This window comes from Bombyx mandarina, chromosome 15, assembly GCF_030267445.1.
Source record: "Bombyx mandarina strain Sakado chromosome 15, ASM3026744v2".
Taxonomy (NCBI): domain Eukaryota; kingdom Metazoa; phylum Arthropoda; class Insecta; order Lepidoptera; family Bombycidae; genus Bombyx; species Bombyx mandarina.
The window spans coordinates 5,446,953-5,460,809 of record NC_143221.1 but is presented as its reverse complement, the minus strand read 5'-3'; the positions used below and the strand labels follow the sequence as shown (position 1 = coordinate 5,460,809).

The 13,857-nt window shown below is 36.5% G+C and overlaps 2 protein-coding genes across 3 annotated transcripts; one reads left to right on the top strand and one right to left on the bottom strand.

The window, feature by feature from the left end:
* The first annotated feature begins 1,160 nt into the window (after positions 1-1,160).
* Positions 1,161-5,880, top strand: Agpat1 (1-Acylglycerol-3-phosphate O-acyltransferase 1). 2 transcript variants are annotated; one of them, XM_028177713.2, is made up of 5 exons: positions 1,161-1,392; positions 1,462-1,595; positions 2,972-3,153; positions 4,698-4,863; positions 5,002-5,880. In XM_028177713.2, the coding sequence occupies exons 1-5, from the start codon at positions 1,178-1,180 to the stop codon at positions 5,154-5,156; spliced, it is 852 nt and encodes a 283-aa protein (XP_028033514.1). In that variant the 5' UTR covers positions 1,161-1,177; the 3' UTR covers positions 5,157-5,880. The 2 variants fall into 2 exon arrangements, with proteins under 2 accessions (XP_028033514.1, XP_028033515.1); XM_028177714.2 differs by having other exon boundaries at positions 1,162-1,368.
* Positions 5,881-7,522: 1,642 nt separating this feature from the next.
* Positions 7,523-13,712, bottom strand: LOC114245495 (protein-associating with the carboxyl-terminal domain of ezrin). The gene is made up of 7 exons (XM_028177676.2): positions 13,256-13,712; positions 12,990-13,175; positions 11,576-11,715; positions 11,360-11,469; positions 10,656-10,985; positions 10,012-10,199; positions 7,523-8,811 (listed from the first exon to the last, which is right to left on the bottom strand). Exons 1-7 carry the CDS (start codon positions 13,466-13,468, stop codon positions 8,011-8,013), a joined length of 1,968 nt encoding a protein of 655 aa, XP_028033477.2. The 5' UTR covers positions 13,469-13,712; the 3' UTR covers positions 7,523-8,010.
* Between the last annotated feature and the right edge of the window lie 145 nt (positions 13,713-13,857).

Genomic DNA, 13,857 nt, shown 5'->3' with positions numbered 1-13,857 from the left:
TACGAACTTAAAGTACGCGGTTTTTAAGGTCATGAAGTTACTCGGCACAACGTCGGGAACACACCTGAAGCTTACGAGACTCATTCAACATGTATTGTGATGTCGTCGTTGCCGCGTCGTCGAATAATATCGTATTACATTTTAAAATCTAAAAAAGAGACGAAGCTGAAAAGTGTGGTTAAAGAAAACTGGATTACAAAAGGAGAGCGTTTATCACTTGTGAATTTAGTAGGTATGAGAGTTTAGTGCACGCTGTGGTGTCACACGTACGAGCGGGGCGGGTTACTTGTCCGATCGCCAACGAACCTACTCGGGGTTATAGTATGCGTACTTAGGGTGATACACCAGCGAAAAAGGTCGTCGAGCCACGAGAATTTACTCGCACATCTATCACTCACTTAAGACTAGCTACAGCTGCAGTCTATTTTGTAGATATGTTTGCTCATATGCACGATTCGTAAGCGATTTTACTTCGGCATTTAAATTACCTGTGTGCTTAGTGCGATTTTTTTAACGTTCTCGATAGCGTAAAAGTTAACCCAATTTTATATGCAGTTGGAACAGCGCCCCTGACGGCAAACGTAGGCAAACGGTCCCATTCCATACAAATATGAGCTAACTTTGACGCTATCGAGAACGTTAAAAAACTCGCACTAAGCACACTGGATGATGATGTGTTGTGTGTAAGTATCTGTCAGAGCGAGTGGATCTTCGTCATCAGTTTATCTTTGTTAACTTCAATACATTCTATTAATGGTTTTGTAAATAAGAATTCAACACCAAAACATTATCTCATATTTAATTACTATGGTGTCGAATCTTGAGGATATTTGCGACCCACCGACACTTGTAAAACGTTTAGTAACGTCAGTAAGTAAGGAGAATAGATCTGACAAATCTTTTGTCTGTTTTTAACATCGCCTTTACTCGTGATCATGGAGTTTGCAACGACGACAAAATATCAGAACCACAATAAAAGTGAAAATCGGGATTATAACTCGTTAAATAATAGTGTTTATAATTTGTTAAATTAAAAATAATGCACTGCATTCGATGATAAGCTTTCTTCGCTTAAAGTTTCATTTAGATTGGCCGTAGACAAGTGTTTCCCGATAAGGCCTACGGATTGTTTAATCGCTGACTTGGTCTCTGGTATTATCGATTTAATTTTGTAGTTATGGCTTCCTCCTATTCATATCCTGAATTATTTTTGGCGGGTTTCATATTTATTTTGCCATTTTTATACGAAAAAAGTAATGTGTTTCGATATTACTTGAAGTTTTTTCTGTATTATGCGTATGTTTTAATAACGTGTACAGTTTTGTTACCAGTGGTACTTGTATATCCACGCGATGTTACAAATTTAATGTACGCAATTGATTATTTTCATAAGTAAATATCGATTTAAAATTCATTATTTTCTTAAATGATACTTTTACTTACATCTTTGCTGTGTTGCAGTGTTGCATCCAGATTTTGTCGATATGCATCACATATAGTTGGAATTGAATGGGAGCTACGCGGAATGGAACATTGGAATAATGACGAATGTTACATAGTAATTTCAAATCATCAAAGCTCTCTAGATATATTAGGTACAAGTATACTTATTTTTAGTAATAAATTTAATTATGGGTATTTTTCCCCAGATGACATATTTTATGCTTGATAAATACAAAAGTTTGTAAGTTATACTGATTAGCAGGGACCTGACACTGGATAGCTAGATCCACGTTTTGCAGGTTGAGGTAGCAAGGTAGTGACCTTCTACCCCACATAATCTATGTCCAAAATTACATGCAAACAGCACTCAATTTAGATGTCAACATGGGTAGGTAGGTACCTAGTAGAAGTTAGCATAGTCTCTAATGCATTTTCTAAGATGATTTTATTTCATTGTATCTTTGTATAATATAAGTTAAGAAACAAATAGCCAACCTCAGATTTTACTTTACTGGCAATTAACGCCATTTTGGATGTTTTTACTATTAATAAAAACTTTATTTTGGACATTGTTGTAAGTGAAGCTTGAAAAGCGAGGCTTTTACTCATGCCATTCAGTATGTCATCCGATTGGGTTCTTCATGTCTCTAGGCAAACCGTACGAGCGTCTGTTTTGCAAGCGGATCTCAGACTTTGTCTCTTCCCAGACCAACCTTATTGACGAGGAATTTCGATTTGCTCAATTTCTCAAAAGACCCGATTGGCCCTAAAGGGGTTACACGAAAATCCCCGTTTTTCGAAATTGTGAAGGCGTTTAACTATACAACATATGCTTGCCGAACCATTCGTTTCGAAATCAGGTCTGCAAGGCTTCCCTGTCTCCGCTACTTTTAGTAAATGACATTTCCCGGTCGTTAACGACCCAGCTATCGCTCTTCGCTATTGACACAGCTATTCTCTATCTCTGCTTCTATACCCATCCAATTCGCCGAAGAATTCGATACGGCCCTTAGTCCATAGTTTTGTAGTCATGTCAGCAGGTCGCGATTCTAAACCAGTGGTGAATGCATCGAAACTTAAGAAATTAGGCCTCCGTTGAAGGTGCTTAGGCAGTTGTTAGCAAACCCTCTTCTCCTGACTGGGCCCTTGAGCTCGCCCACGTGTCTTAGTCAAGCAGCAGGCCACAGGGTTCATTATTAATGTAGGTTTTTTCCATACCAAAAAAAATGATCAGTGTACGCGTCTGTACGCGGCGTTGCAATGTCCTGAAAATATAATTTACGAATTTTGCTAAAATTTCAATAAACAATTATTTAAGAAACTATTTAATTATAAATTAGAGCAGAAAATCAATTTATGTGTAAACATGGGTATTTTTTTATTCTGTTAAAATCCTAGCAGTTGACATCAAATAAATTAGTAGTTGAAGAAAAAAATATGTTCAAACTTTCTATTCAAAAAATGTATTATATTTTGTGATACCAAATTATTTTGCTTGAGTCACTCGTCTGTATTTATATCATTTCAGGTATGTTTGAGATGTGGCCAGTAATGAAAAGATGTACTGTGGTAGCAAAGCGACCATTAATGTTCACTGGTGCATTTGGTTTTGGTGCATGGCTATCTGGACTTGTGTTTATTGATCGACTTAAAACCGACAGAGCCCGAAAATTGATGAAAGAAGCTACAGAAAGAGTCATTAAACAGAAGGTTGGAATTGCAATTGGATACTTTTTACTAAGCAAAGCTAAATCATATTCGCTTCACGGCAAATGAAATGAAATAAATAGGTGTAGACATTCTTTAAAATTAATCATAATTGTTGTTTGGTAAGCCGTTCAAACGATTAATGCAAGTGTCCATGATAACTATTTACATTTAAGATAACAAGGGTAGAGGGAGACCGGGACCTTCAAGATATCCCTGGAAGAATCTAGAAGATAATAGCTCTCACCTTTACTTTGAAAAGCCATGAAGATGATGAAAGTTACGTGTAGAAATATGAATGATGATGAATGAAAGATACTGTATATGAAAGTTAAGAATGTTACTGTAATTGTAGACCTGTAATTACTAGAGGGTTCTTCAGTCCTTGCTTATTCTGGCAAAAGTTCGAACCTAGCTCTGATATTTGATTTCTTATAGAACCTGGAAGTGGCACTAAGCTTCCTCCTTTCCTCTGAAGATGTCAGTATCCTAACTATTTTTACTGGCGGTAGGACCTCTTGTGATTCCGCGCGGCTACCACCACCCTGCCTATTTCTGCCCTGAAGCATTAATGCGTTTCGGTTTGAAGGGTGGGGCAGCCGTTGTAACTGTGCTTGAGACCTTGGAACTTAAAATAAAAAAAAATGTGGCAATGGGCTTACACCAAGGGTCTGCGTTAAGTCCCTATCTTTTGATGATGGATGCCTTGACATCGGAGATCCGAGAAGAGCCCCTTTGGTGTTTGCCGATGACATAGTGCTCGTCGGAGAAAACAGGCTCGAGGTCCAAAACATACTGGAGAAATAGCGATGCAAGTTGGAGAGTGTTGGCCTAAAAATCAGCAGATCGAGAACCGAACATCTGTTCTGTGATTTTGGCGTCTTTCCAATTTTACACCCATTGCTCTCGACGGAGCACCTTTGCCAGTATGTCAAGATTTCCGATACCTAGGGTCTGTTATCCAAAGCGACGGTGAACTGGATCGTACTGTGAGGCACAGAATTGACGCAGGTTGGATGAAATGGCTGCAGGTCACGGGCACCACATGTGACTCACACATTCCTCTTCCCTTAAAAGGGAAGATATATAAGACCTTAATAAGGCCTGCCGTCTTGTATGGATCAGCTTGTTGGAACACTAAAGTGGCGGATGAAACGCGATTGCATGCAGCAGAGATGCGAATGTTGCGATGGATGTGTGGAGTAAACGAGAATGGATAGAATACGGAATGAATATGTTAGAGGAAGTCTGAAAGTAGCACCTGTGACAGAGAAGTGCGCATTTGGGATGGTATGGACTTGTGATGAGACGAAATGAAAATGAGGTTGGTAAGAAAATGTTAACTATGAATCTGGAAGGATATAGAGGAAGAGGTAGACCTAAGAAGAAATGGATGGATTGCGTGAAAGAAGATATGGGTAAGAGGGGAGTGAGCGAAGAAATGGTATATGATAGAAGAGTATGGAAGGAGAAAAAATGTTGCGCCGACCCCAGGTAACTGGGAGAAGGGCAGGATAATGAATGATGATTCTTTTATTTCTTTACAGACAAAATTGTGGATATTTCCAGAAGGAGCCCGATATAACAAAGGCAGTATACAGAGCTTCAAAAAGGGAGCATTTTATTTAGCTATTGATGCTCAAATTCCAATAATGCCCGTGGTTTTCAGTCAATATTATTTTTTGGATAGCGAAACCAAAACATTTGAGCCAGGTAATTAAAACAACAAAGAATACGTTTAACGTTATTTTACGTGTTCAATCAAAACTTTTTTCATTACTGTTGTTATGTTTTTTGTTATAATTAAACATCAGCTTTATTTAATAATAAAAAAAACAATTGATTTCACAGGAAAAGTCGTAATCACAACATTGCCACCCATATCTACGAAAGGAATGACTCGTAACGACTTGGACGCATTATCGGAAATGGCTCGTCAACAAATGTTAGACGTGTTTCATGAAGCTTCCAAAGATCTCGTCATGCAAATCAAAATTGCTGTTTAGGTGCAACGTTGCCACTTGCTCACTCGTCATGCCAGTCGCTGTTAACACATAAGATATTAAACGAATCTAGGCACCGAACTCTTCGTTACCACAGACAAAACATGAGGTGGCTTTTATTTCTTATGTTTGCAAAGTTGAAATACTGGAGAAAAGAACACGAATAAGGACGAATATTAATAGCTTATGTTAATTTTTCGTGAAAGAAATAATGAAAAACTGAGTAAATAACAAACTGTGTTTTTGTGCTGTGTCACCTTGATTTCTTCCCGAGCAGGTGCACGAATATTCGAACAATCATTACCTACATCTTAAACCTATGACCAACACCTCGGCAAACCGAGTCTGTCTCCAAGCATCAGCATGTAATATTATTTCATGCTCCCAATCAGTGTTCGCGAGGACCACAATGCTAAAGGCTCACAAGACGTCTAATATGATAGACGGCAATCAAAAACCTTTATCGTGCTATGTTCATTTCTAAATAAGCTTTGACACATAAGTTCTATACTTACGTTGTTTATCATACTGTCAATGATGGGTATCATTTTTTTTCCTGCAGTAAAAAGAGTAGACGGACAAAAATATCTGACAGATATTGTCTAATTGTTGTATAAGCCTGGCTACCAAGAGAATTTATTCACTACGTTTAGCAATAATAATCTACATTGAATACAATTAATATTTTGTTGAACAATAAAAAATAAGAATTATTAATACTGTTTTATTTCTCACTGTCAAATCGTATTTCTATAAAATTTCTTGACATTTCTTAATTTGATCATGTTAATTAATAAATACTTATTAGTCTATGACTTATTATCATTAAAAATTTTCTTTAGTTGTCAAGAAGTAAAATATAAATAATAGTTCGAAAAAACAAAAAAAAAACACGCTAATCTAAATAACCGAAATAAAGGTTAGTAGATATTTTTATATATGGCGAGTTCGTTCTACACCGGCCTTCGGTTTAACTGAAATTAACTGAAAGTAATTTAAAAAATTCAATAGTTTTGAATTATTTATGTTACTCTTACCCTTTTTTAGAGCACAATTAACTATTGCATCAGGGGTCCTTGATAAGTGTGCTAAATTTAATAGGTGAATATCACGAACATCAAAGATTTCATTACATGCAAAAATATACACAGGCAGTACCATAGAGTTAGTATTTTGTAGCTACATAGTAACTCCATGGGCAGTACACAGGCTAAAGCATTGCTAAAGGCGTGTTAAAAATTGTCAGTGTAGCATTTGTCACCAATGAACCTGAAAATCTTTTCTTCATAATCTACCTGTCCCGGCAATGTTTACCGGTTCGCAGTCTCATTTCAGGAATCTATTTGTTCCAGGAATGGTTAGTCCTCGATTTTGTCTGTTGAGTAGGTCTAAGCAATGCTTACTGTATCTGTGTGTTACGTTAGGGATAAGTTAAGGGGTATACACGTATCGAACACCTAGTCCGGCATCAATACCGCACCAGTTCTTCTAATGAAATACGTAGGTACCTACATAATACATGTTTACGAATAACTTTACGATGGTTAAGGATAGCATCGTGATAAAAACCAAATCCACAGGTTTAATTTACGTGATTACTGGTAGTAGGGTGGTGTCTTGCGAGCTCACACGAGTAGGAATCCCCTAATTTTTTGCATTTAATGCCTTTCGGTTTTAAGGGGCAGTCGTTGTACTATAGAACTGAGACTTGGAACTCATGTGGTTGGTGGCATTTACATGGTTTATGCCTGGGTTCCTACCAGCACCACCCACCGAGCTCGAAGTCTTCCTCTCTAAAAGGCTCTAATGACACAAAGGTCGCGCGAGAGAGATCCCGGGCAATATAGGGGGTGCCACGACCGACACTACAGCAGAGTAGATCATACCAAAATCGTCGGGTCGGCGGAGTCGTCTACATGTCGTTTAGAAGTCGTCGTGGCCTAATAGATAAGACGTCCGGTGCATTCGTATCTAACGATGCAACGGTGTTCTAATCCCGCAGACGGGTACAAATTTTTGTAGTAAAATACGTACTTACCAAATATTCCTGATTGACTTCCACGGTGAAGGAATAACATCGTGTAATAAAAATCAAATCTGCAAAATTATAATTCGCGTAATTACTGGTGGTATGACCTCTGAGTGTCCGCACGGGTAGGTACCACCACCCTGCCTATTTCTGCCGTGAAGCAGTAATGCGTTTCGGTTTGAAGGGTGGGGTAGCCGTTGTAACTATACTGAGACCTTAGAATTTATATCTCAAGGTGGGTGGCGCATTTACATTGTAGATGTCTATGGGCTCCAGTATACCACTTAACACCAGGTGGGCTGTGAGCTCGTCCATCCATCTAAGCAATTAAAAAAAAAAATTGTAACTACACTGAAAGCTTAAAACTTTTTATATTTATACCAATACAACAATATCTTTAATTTTCTAACACAAAAATTATAAAATTTGATTAATGGAGAATCCATACATGCCTATTTTTTTTAAAGAAAAGCTTACAATTTAAAATACTAGGAATCACAAATGAAATTTTGAAGATAAGATTTTATTTATTAAATAATATAATCTATTTAAGACAACGTTAACAATATTTAGGGCATAAATAAACTACATAATGCGTATTTACAGTTTTTAAATAGATAAGTAAAGGTTTTCATTTCATTTTAACAATTTTATGACTTTATCAATTGTACGAGGCATTGAATAAACGACATCACAACTGTGTATAAAAAAAATCAAGTCTACATTAATGAAATTTTACAGTTGTTACATTTTACAATTTTACAATTCTTAAGGTTTTGTAAAGTACAGATTATAATTATTGTATTAATGATCATTTCTTTTATTCTCTTAATCATTCCAGTTTTCACCCCAACCTTCGTTCTCGTCTTGGTTTTCATCGGGTACGAACGTTAACTTGCTGCTAAATTCTTTCGAAACCAAATCATCGATACTGACAACAGCGGCCTTCTCGATAACAGGCTTCATGTCAGCGAAAAAGTCAAATTCGTCAGCACCTTTTTTTGCATTACTTGTTTTTTGATGTTTAATATCCAACTCTGATATGTCTACAATGTTTCTTTTGGCATCAATGGCTGCTTTTTGAAGCAATGATTTTTTTAATGCCGAATCTTCTGCTGCGACGTTCGTTTCGATTACGGGTACTTCTTTTTTTTCGGTATTCAAATAAATGGTATCTGCTTCAATCGAGATGCTTTCTGTTTCTGCCATAGTGAGCTGACGGTTAGTGTTATCCCAATCACTCCAATCCTCTTCGCTGTTAACTTGATTAATTGTAGATTCTCTTAATATTACTTCCTCCTCCAAAGATTCACCGCCAACTGGTGTAGGTCTTTCATTTAAGTTTATATTCGTAAAAGTGGTCAGACCGGTATTGTCGTTTTCATAAACATCCTCTGAACAGGGTAATTCCCTTAATGATTTTTCTAAGAGATACACTTTTTTATCTTGCTTGTTGATGCTCGTTGATTTTATCAAGTTGTTTTTACAGTTTGGTCTTCCGTCAGTAAAATATTTTGATCTCTTTCCGCCTACAACGGCTGCAGCTCCGAGTATAGGTACTAAGACACTTAGGCATATTAATGTCGACGCTACTAAGTTATCATCTGTGTCTTTTATACCCAACAATAACTGAAACGTACAAGTTAAATCATTGAAATTAACAATACTAGTAGTAGAGTGTCTGAGTTTCGGTTTGAAGGGTGGGGCAGACGTTTTACCCTGAAAACTGAGACCTTAGAACTAATATCTCAAGGTAGGTAGCGGCATTTACGTTGTAAATGTCTGTAGGCTACCACATAACACCAGGGGGACCATGAGCTCGTCCACTTACATAAGCAATAAATAAATAAAAACTGTTGTACATTTCAAATTTAATATTTAGTGGCTTTTTTCTTTTTTTTTGGTCAGGGGAAAATCGCCGGACTTCCGCCCTCCACTGGGCATAGGGGGCGGAGCATGTCGGAATTGTACCGACCAAAACGATTCCATTACGGAATACTTGGAACCCAAAGATTTAGCGTTTGTGGTTTATGCTTGCTTCTAGTGCAGTTGGGATTCTGAATCTAAAATCTAAATCCCCATTCGTTTGTTTTTGTAGTTTGCTTATTAACAGTTTAGTAAGCGCGTGGTCTTGTATTAATTACAAAATAAACACAGGCGGTTTGTACATATTGGTGAAGGTTTTATCATAAATTCGCGCCACGTCATGTCCTCAACACAACGGCAGCCATTTACCCGACCGAACGAATCCATCCTCAGTTCGGTACCACGACCCGATTTATAAGTTCCGGCGAAAAACTACGTACTACGTAAACGTCTAAGTATTTCGTAACGTGTTCGATAAGCACGGTAACCTGTGCTTTGGTTTCTGCTAGAACTAGTAGCGAAAGTAGGATCAACCAGGAACAAATTACTACTGTCATCCGATATATTTTATGACTTTGAATCTTTAATGTCGAGAGTTGATAGTTTGGAATCAAGACCGACACATTTTTAGTTCGAAGATTAATTATTATTTTGAGAAGTTACTTTCTCGATATACTCTTAACACAGTAAGGTTTGTGTGCTAATATGTTTTACGAAAATGTCATCACAGCCGTGCACAGTTTTTACTGGCCCAATATGTTAGGCGACCATAAGTTATTGACTTAGTGGCGCAGTTGTTAGCTCTCAGCCTCTGACCGTTGGGCCGTGGGTCGTGGGTTCGATTTTCACATAAGGCAAACAATATCACTAGATGTGATTTGTCGCGTATTATATATTCGCGATGGAACACGCGCTTCTTTTAAGATTGCAGATGAAAAAGTATAATTTCAGTATTGTACTCACTTCGGGTAGTATATGTTGCGAGAGCTCCTCGTGTGTGAAGACATGAATATACTTTGAAAAATGCATCAATAACAACATTCTTATCTGACTGTCTCTGACACTGAACAGTTGCAAAAGTCTAGGTTTCACATGCTCTTTGAACACGTTTAAACTAAAAAAACCTGGATGTTCACTATTTTGTTGTCTCTCTGAAAATAATATACCAATTAGCACAAATGTTTATTTTTTTACCTACCTATTCGCTGGTAGCCTAAGGAGTTATTCCAGCTTTTCGCGGACGTATAGGAGCTCACGCGCTCAACCTGAGAGAAAATTGCTAGCACTAGCCCTAGCAAAAAAGCCAAAAACCCCTCGCGATAGATTCGCTGAATCTATCGCGAGATTGGAAGCGCAACCCACTGAGAAGATCAGGCGAGAAACTCAGTGGGTTGTGTCTATGGGCTAGTTTGCACGTCGACTCTTCTTCGTATCAAATTGACGTCTTCGACGAGGACGCTAACTGGTGCTTGAAGAGCCAAAGCCTGAGAGCCGATCCGAAGAATGCGACAAGACATATTTTGAGTGACAGCAGAATTATTGTGCTCGTTAGTCCATTTTATACCAATGAAAAAAAACATAAGACTTTTACATAAAATCAAAATTACCATTACAAGGTTCGAGGATATATGGAATGACTTCCCTCCGTGCAGTTGCATCTAACATTGTGAGTCTTGAAAGCAACAATCCACTCAATTGCTTAGCTACAGTTTCCTCATCATAACATTTCAAATTGTTTAAAATGGTTGTGAAGAATTCACTTCTTTCATCTTCGCTTTTCAAAGGCAGGAATGTAAGAAACTTATAAATACTGATAAATGTGTGGTTGAAAAAATTGTGTTGCAAAACCTCTGATAGCTTTGACCTTTTTGTTGGATCTTCATTTTTCAAGTTGTCTTTACAGTATTTTTTAAAATTTGTTAAATATGGTACCTCATCTGAAATTTGCAGAATGGTGAACTGAATGTAGTCTGTTCAACTAAAAAACTGCGTTTTTACTATAATATTAAGAAAGAAAAAAAGCATGATAATATGATTCATAATATGATTCATGATACCACCAACCTGCCCTTTTCTGCGAAAAGGCAAGTATATTAATTGTTTGAGTTTGAAGGGTATGATAGCTATTATGCAATACAATTGAAAATAGAACCTGAAGATTAGTAATGGCGTTTATGTTGTAATGTACATGAGTCTACCAAAATGTTACATTTTAAATCAAAATAATGCATCTCTCTAAGTTCTCTCTTGTAATATGTTGATTTTGTAATATATTTGGATAGTCTATCTAATAAATGTTTACAAAGAATACCATCGCTCTGTCCCTTTAGAACATCTTCAACAAGTACTGCAAAACCATATTGATCCACTTTTGTTGTTAGCTCATTTGAATCTTCATTGGGATCAATGGCTTTATCATACCTGAAAAAAAAAAATTATTAAAACCATATAAAGAAATCATTACATAAGATTTTAATTTAGGTAATCAAAAGTCCAGTGAAATTCAAAATAATTATAAAATACTGACCTATGGATTCTAGCATGTTTTAAATAAGCCGGTGTGAGCTCAGAAAATGGACATAAGTATTGCAAGCCACCTAGTTTCCACTGGCCATCACCTGTCACATATACAGGTGAAGTACTGACATTATTATGTGACATGCTAGCCTGGAAATTAAAACAAATTTCTAAAAAATCTTAAAATTCATTTTGATTGGGTTTCAGAGTAGACCCTTATTGTATAATGGAAAATGCTCATTAGAATTTCTGTACATGGTTTTGGCCTATCATTGTTTTATCAGAACCTATTTTGGTAACTCATCAGCATATTCATTTCCTTTAACATCAACATGTCCAGATTGCTAAACTATCAATCTAGTTCAAGAGTGTCAATACACTACTATATTGATCCAGTTTAGTAACGGTCCATATAGAAGGGTCAAATGCTATATGGTTTAAGCGACATTATCTTTGTAATTAAAGGTCTGTTTTATTTGGTATTAGTATCAACAATTTGATGTTTTTAATTGAACTTCAACTAAGTTTACCCCATTCAAATATCTGGAGAAGTTTTATACTATTTTTTCCAAAATTTAAACTTTCAATGGGTCTCTTGTAATGTTGCTTTAACAAAATAGCTTTTCACCCCTCAATATGAATCATTGTTTCATTATCTATACTAATATAAAAATCTACAGTGGTTTTTACGGATGTTCAGTTATAACTACTGAACCATGCATCCGATTGACTTGATACTTGGTATCCATGTAGAAAATGCATGTACTTAATGGATAGGCTATTATTTACAAGAGTGTTGGACTCCCTAATAATAATGACAATAAATAATAAAGTTAATTTTCAATGCCCAGCGAAGCAGGACAGTACAGCTAGTGTCTTATAGAATATCAATGATATAAGAGCCTCTACATATATTGTATCAACATTATTTGTGTCTAGTAGACAATAGACAGTTCACATGCCTAATTTTAACTTATATTTTATGAAGCCTAAGTCTTGTTTTCAAATGTTCTACAAAAAGTCAATAGTAACTTCACCTGTCATAAAAAGAGCCAGGGTAACAAATTGCAGCTTATATGACTTTTTTAACGCACACATCCCTATTTGTTAATACTCATGGGTCTTTAAGGGGAATGCATGCAGGTGGGGCGAGAGAGAAGTGCCGCCGGCCGACCACAAAGCTCTCAGTAAAAAGTTAGTGATTGAGTCGATATAAAAGTGTTTAAAAATGTTTACCTCAGTTACTTATCTTTTAAATTCATTTTGGGTTGTCCATACATCATTAAACTATACCTTCGACTGTGATAGTTTTAATTCATTATAAATCCTAATTTTGTTTAAAGTTAACGGTCAACAAAAAGGAGCTATAGCTATTCATTAGTTATATCCCATTTGTAAGCGAGTCTGTTAATGTGGTTGCTTACCTGATCATGCAAGAATACTAAAGCTCTAAGAATGTTGTTTAATCCAATGCAAATTTGTAAAGGTGAAAGAGTTTTCAGAACATGACTTAGAGGTAGCACATATTCTGTTGCCAAATGCAGTGTCGAACGCTGTTGCCATGCTGATATGTATCTCACAATACATGGATGTCGATATTTTAATAAATTCTGTAAAAATATAACTGTTGCTTTACTTCGAAGTACCAAATGTGTATTTCCACTTAAATTTATTAAGGAATAAAACTCACATTACAAAATTTTTCTAGAGGTGTCGATACAGCCCAAAGTGGTCCTGCAGCCGCTTCTCCTTTGAAAACAGACACTGAACCATCCCCTTTCAGACTGAAGTATCTACAACTATCTTTTATAGTGGCTTGATATTGTTGCCAAAATTCTGTTATCTCTACAGCTTTATCCTCTATTTCCAAGCCACTTAGCTGTGAGTTTTCGTTACCCATCATTTATCTAATATCTGAAGATAACAAATTACCTACTAAGACATACCTATTTAATTTATAAAATTTGACTTGGATGGAAACCTAGACATAAACACAGCATTTTCGCGTTTGCTAGTAATAAGTATAACCATAGACTTTTTTTTTTGGTACATTTTTCCTTATTAGGGGATTTAAGCCCATACAGCCTTGTCTGTTCTAACCATAGACTTAGTAGGTACGGTACGGTACCTACCGTATGTACCGTATAGCTATTATATCTATGCACGGACTTTTTGACGGGAACGCGAGGTGTCAAGTTGTGCGATTTGTTTTGTTTTGTCTATTTATTGTTTCTTCAGCTTTAAATGTGTAATAACGGTAGTTTATTAACTGTTTAGCATCTGTGAAAGTGC

What these genes read in the sequence shown, in the direction of transcription:
- Agpat1 (XM_028177713.2), top strand. Translation starts at nt 1,178, where the DNA reads ATGGCTTCCTCCTATTCATATCCTGAATTATTTTTGGCGGGTTTCATA. An exon ending in AAGCTCTCTAGATATATTAG is followed by an intron (nt 1,596 to 2,971) that starts GTACAAGTATAC and finishes ATATCATTTCAG; the next exon opens with GTATGTTTGAGATGTGGCCA. An exon ending in AACCAAAACATTTGAGCCAG is followed by an intron (nt 4,864 to 5,001) that starts GTAATTAAAACA and finishes TTGATTTCACAG; the next exon opens with GAAAAGTCGTAATCACAACA.
- LOC114245495 (XM_028177676.2), bottom strand. Translation starts at nt 13,468, where the DNA reads ATGATGGGTAACGAAAACTCACAGCTAAGTGGCTTGGAAATAGAGGAT. An exon ending in TCTAAAGGGACAGAGCGATG is followed by an intron (nt 10,986 to 11,359) that starts GTATTCTTTGTA and finishes TGCAAATTTCAG; the next exon opens with ATGAGGTACCATATTTAACA. An exon ending in TATCCTCGAACCTTGTAATG is followed by an intron (nt 10,200 to 10,655) that starts GTAATTTTGATT and finishes TATTATTTTCAG; the next exon opens with AGAGACAACAAAATAGTGAA.